At 40.5% G+C, this 5,870-nt stretch overlaps 1 protein-coding gene across 2 annotated transcripts in view; it reads right to left on the bottom strand.

The window, feature by feature from the left end:
- The window catches only part of UNC13B (unc-13 homolog B (C. elegans)), a 224,666-nt gene that overhangs the window by 164,941 nt on the left and 53,855 nt on the right, over positions 1-5,870 (bottom strand). For both annotated transcript variants that reach the window (XM_006863075.1, XM_006863074.1), the window contains exon 4: positions 3,866-3,983. In XM_006863075.1, coding sequence (XP_006863137.1) covers positions 3,866-3,983 — 118 coding nt within the window. The remainder of the gene's footprint in view (positions 1-3,865; positions 3,984-5,870) is intronic.

Here is a 5,870-nt window from a genome sequence, read left to right as displayed (position 1 = left end):
TTTTGGAAGAAGTGCAACCAGAGCGCTCTTTGGAGGCCAGGATGGCCAAACTTCGTCTCTCATACTTTGGATATATTGTCAGGAGGGACCAGTCACTGTAGAAGGATATCATGTTTAGTAAGGTGGAGGGTCAGAAAAAAAGAAGAAAACTCCCAACGAGATGGACTGGCTAAGTGGCAGAATCGATGGACTCAAGCTTGGCAACAGTAGCGAGGTTGGTCCAGGATCGGGCAGTGTTTCGTTCTGCTGTGCATAAGGTCACTATGAGTCAGTACCAACTTGATGGCACATAACAACAACAGCATATATATAAGCAAAGGTCAAGTTCATCAAATTGTAGCAATTTACACTTGCTTCCTGTATCAAACTTCATTATCTTCCTCTAGTCAAATTCTGATCAGCAAGCCATCCAAACTAGGTCAAATGGGTAGAACAGAAGATTCTTATTGAAAAAAAGACCTGCATAAAAAGCAAACTGTTTGCTTTGGAGTCATCAAGGAAAGAAAAATTCAGTCCATCTTGGAAAACTCCCTTCAAGGACTGAAACTCAAAGGGAGCCCATGAGCAGTATAGTATGCTCACTGGTGACCACCTAGATTCTACTTACAAGTGAAAGTGGGGGAAAGGCAACAATGAATACATGGGCTGAGTTTGGCCATGTTCTATTGGCACCTGTTGACATTGAGAGAAAGAGAAAAGAGCCTTCCTGGTATGGAAGCTGGCTGGTATGAAGTTTAGGAAGATGTGTTAACTCTTGAGCCCATGGGCACTACTCTAGCCCCTGGGGGTTAGGGCTGAGAATAAAAAAGCCAGCTGTCTGAAGTTCAGGGAGGTATGTATAAACTCCCAAACTTGTAGTTAGTACCCATTTGACCTAGCTCAGATGCTTAGTTGACCAGAACTTGAACAGAGGAAGATAAAGATATTTGATACTAAGATGAAGATAAAGATACTTGATACTAAGATCAAATACAAGTTACTACAATTTTATGAACTAGAATTTTGCCTATGAATACAGTGATTCAAAATCCCAACCAGAATGGAAAGATTCTTCTTATCTAGGAACAGCCTTATCTCTTCAGTGCACTAGGTTAAAAAGGGATGAGAAATGTAGACATTGGCTATTAAAAATGTGGGACTACAGCAGTGTGGCAAGACTTGGGAACTCCTAGGCCCAGAGTCAGTGACATAGCCACAGAGGACTAGAGTGGAGAGTCAAGCATCCAGCGGATTAGAAGAGAGGGCATATGCATACGAACACCCACACTTGCAGATAATACCCAGTTGACCTGGCTTCAATGGCTGGATGATCAGAATTCAACTAGAAGACAAAAAAAAGAGTAATCTGATACAATTTGATGAACCTGACCTACACCTATGGATGCAGTAGCTCAAAAGAGGAAACAAAACCTTACTCCAAAAATCATTCCCACCCCCTCGATACACAGGGTACATAGGGACGAGCAACTTGGATATTGGTTACCCATAATGGGGGGCTACAAAGGCAAGAAGGGACTGGCTCACAAGTTTTCAAGAGGGAGCCTAGATCCAGATGGTGTAGAGGAAGGCAGAATCTCCACGGGAGAAGTATCCAATCTGTCTGGGAGGGGCTGATGAAAGGAGAGGGGATGGCTCTCATGTGGCAAATAGTGAATGATTGCTATCAGAACTGACCATGAGGATTGGAAATGTAAAGGTAGACATTTTGTAGCAAAATGAGGGGAGTGGTTGACTTTGCAGTCCAGGAGCAGAGGTCCCAGGGACTTTCAAGGGAGAAAAGCAGAATGCGGGACCCTACCCAGAGAAGCAATGACGCCAGAGATGGAGGCAGAGACAACGACGTGGAGAGATGGAACAGCTGGGGACTCTAGACCCAGAGAGGGAGAGGGGTTGTGTGCTGGTGACCAGTGGGCAGGCTTGCAGGATTACCCTTTGGTTGGTTGATGACGCATGGAGGGGACTGTAACCATGGCAATGAAACAATATATGATAGGATGAATGTAAAGCTAATGTTCTCCCATGTAAACGATCACATAATTCACAATAAAACACTTAAAATAAATAAATAAGTAAAAATAAAAATGTGGGACTACAAAGGCACTAAGTGGCTAGTTTAGTAGTTTCAATGAGTGTGCTTGGTTGCAGGACAAAGGGGGTAATGTATAATCCCCAAGGAACAGCTTCCTTCATTCCCAGATGGATCTAGTGAAAGGGGATAGGAGATGATGATAATAGGATTTTACGACTCAATTGTGAATAACTATTAAGAGGATTAATTGTGATTGTCACAATTGTATTTGTAGAAGATGTATCACTAAAAGGAGGGAGCAGGTAATCTTTTATTTCAAGAACAGGTGACCCCAGGACCATCAAGAAGGAAGCACATAAAAAACATGTGAAATCCCTACCTAGAAAAGTGGTGACAGAAAAGACAGTGTCTGTGTGCCTCTGGGCAGGAGCCTGAGTGGCAGAATATGCCCTTTGGACATTTAAATAAACATATTTTGTTTTGTAAGTATACATCAAATATTTTAGTCTTGTTCATCTGTGAAACACAGATGTAAATGGGGAGCAACAGGAAAGTAGCAGGATAATTGTTGTTGCAGGGAGGGGACTGGAATCATTGAGATGAAACAGGGTTTATGGTTAGCTGAATGTAGAGCTGATGATTTTGTCTGTAAATCCTTACCCAATTCATAATAAACAGTTTAAAAAACAAAACAAAAAAAAACCTAAGCATTTCTGTAGATCAATTTTAATATGTAATTATTGTTTATGTCACTTACTGATATTTGTTACTTCTTCTAACTAGTAAAGAGTTACTAACATTACTGGTCAAGACGAACTGACTGAGATCTCAACAAAAATAAATCGTCCATCTGTCTTGGGAAGTGGAGCTAGTTGGAACTAAAAGGAATAAAGGAAATGGAGCTAGAATCATGGTTAATCTGTGTGAAAGCCAAAAAGAAATACAACAGCTTCTGTCCAGATCCAAACTGAGTTGTACACTGTCTTATCAATTCAGACTCAGTGACCCTGTAGGACAGAGCAGAATTGCGCCAAAGTGCTGCCTCAGCTGTGACTACTTCTAGGTGCAGATTACCAGATCTTTTCTCCTACAGAGCTATTGGTGCATTTGAAACACTGACTTTTCACTTAATAACTGAGGACTTAACTAGTATCTACAGGGACACTAGGCTATCGGAGTTAGGGTCTAATTTGGGAAAGTTGGCTGGGAGCTCATTCTGGAAATAATAGGTATATAGAGAGAGTGCCAACACGAAATACCGATCCTTAAACTCATTAGGCTTACATGCAAAAGGTCTAAAACCAGTCCCCTGGGTAGTGGTGACTCAAAGAAACCAAGCAAGGAACAAGTCCCAGCCACCTGCCTAAGGAACTTCAATGAAACTCCCAAGCCCACACTCCAGTCAATGAATTAGCGAGGAATGCAGAACTCACAGACACCCAACATCACAAACACACCGTAACACTCCTTCCCTCACTCTCCCTCCCACTCTTCTCTCTCTCTCTGTCTCCCTCCCTCCCCCTCTCTCTTTCTCTCTTTCTCTCTCTCTCTCTCTCTCTCTCACACACACACACACACACACACACACACACACGACTCTGAAGAGGTGTTGTGATGCCTATGAGGTCAGTCATAGGGCACACAGAAGACATCATTTAAATAAAATCCCCTGAGTCCCTGGGTAAGAATAGGAATGAACTGGCTGGCTACATGCCCGCTTATTAGAAAGGAGACAGAAGAGTCTGAAATGCATGGATGAATGCTAGGTGAAGTGAAGCTAGGATGGGTAGGAGCAGGGGCTAGAACCATACCTCCAAGCAGGCAAAGCAGACTGACCTCATCTGACTGACGAATAGTCTTCAGTGCAATCCACACAGTCCCCATCATGGTGTCCCAGATAAGTCCTTTGTTCCATACCTCCACACTTAGACCCAGGTCCAGGCGACTAATCTCACTAAGGAAAGAAGAAAATCCTTTGAGGAAAACCAGTTATTATGAAAGAAACAGCTACATCTATTTTGCTAAACCTTGAATACTTTATCACCAGGATCCTGTCATCAGGTAAAATCAAAATGTCCCAGAAGGCTACAGCCATTCTTTAGGTTCCTAGAAACCTATATAAGAAATCCATAGAAACTGCCTGTCAGTCCAGTACCTCTTCTCTGGAGCTACAATCAAGGTTAGACTAATGCAGTGTCACAAAGAATGAAGCCAAGCAGTGAGAGCATCATTGTTAGGCTTACCTATCTACAATCTCAACCCATAAGAAACAGTTAGTTCTATACGTTTTGTTGTTAATACTAGCACTGCCTCAACTTTTATCTATGAACTGTATACATGAAACATTCAGGAAAACATAAAGTTCTACTTATAAGATTTATGAAAGGGAATCTAAGCAAAAATAAAATAAAAATATAAATTGGGTAGGAACATGCAGAGGCAGGTGATGGATACTGGAGTATGCCAGCTCAGATAACTTAGCTCTTGAAGAATTCATTAGCTACTATCAGTTAAACCATGCACTACCACTTATAAACAAAATAATTATCACAGGATAGAAATAATCATTAGGATTTATTTACTATAATCATAAACAGATGATATAATAATGGTGCAATAAAAACTGGAAAAAATTATTTGAAAAAAAATCATTCTAGAAAGAGCTCTGCAAAACTGACACCATACCTGGCACAATATTTGTTTGGAAGGGTTAATGTAAACATAATTCTATCTCAAGATGGAGCGCTCAGATACTTATATTACTGCTAAACTCTTTCTCCAAAAAGTTCTTGTTAAAATACAAGGTAACTTGAGGGGAAATGCAAGGAAAACATAAAATGTCAATTCCAACAACAGCAAAAAAAAACAGCGAGGCATCAGGAAAGTGAAAACTACTTTTCACATAGAAGCTCCAACTTCATGCTTTAGAAAAGCTTGGCTTCTCTACTTTATCATTAAGATAAATGTTCTCATATTCACCGATTATAGATGTGAGATTATAGCCACCAGAATTCATGTCCAATATGTTGAAAACAAATGAAGCAAAGAAAATGTACTTCTTTTCCATAAACAGAGCACAGAAAACACTGAGTTCATTCATTCATTTATTTAATTAATAATTCCTAATTCCTAATTAATAATTCCTGGTGTGGAGCTGATGGATAAGCAATAGACTGCTGAACAAAAGGTCAGTGGTTCCAACCTGCCAGCCACTCTGCGGAAACCCTACACATGGTTGCTATAAGTCAGAACCAACACAGTGGCACTTAACAACACAAAACCAAATACCAAAATATGGCATGGTATTCGGGAGAGACACAAAATTTAAGACCCAGTACCTGTCTCTAAAATCTTCCAACAAGTTGTTCAAAGCCACAAAGTAGGCAGCGAAACCAGCCACTAAGTCAGCATGTTCACAGTAGGGACATTAAGATTTCTGTCACAATGTTTCAACCTAATTAATCAATCTATCTTATAAAATATATGTTGTTGTTTTTGTTAAGCACCTTCGAGTTGGTTCTGACTCACAGAGATCCTATACAGAGTTTCCAAGGAATGGCTGGTGTGTTTGAATCACTAACCTTCCAGTGAATTGTCCAGTACTCATCCTACAGCGCCACACCAGGACTGTGGAAAAAAGATATTAACATTTTCAAATCTATCTGAAGTATCATCCATTTGAATCTAGGAAAGAAATATTCCCAAAGCAACTCCTAAATAGCATCTTAAAATAATAGATGAAGCAGTTGTTGCTGTTGTTAGGTACCATCGAGTTGGTACCGACTCATAACGACCTTATGTACAACAGAATGAAACACTGCCTGATCCTGGGCCAACCTCA

This window comes from Chrysochloris asiatica, unplaced genomic scaffold (assembly GCF_000296735.1).
Source record: "Chrysochloris asiatica unplaced genomic scaffold, ChrAsi1.0 scaffold00053, whole genome shotgun sequence".
In the NCBI taxonomy this organism is placed as follows: Eukaryota; Metazoa; Chordata; class Mammalia; order Afrosoricida; family Chrysochloridae; genus Chrysochloris; species Chrysochloris asiatica.
This window is presented reverse-complemented; position numbering and strand designations above follow the sequence as displayed.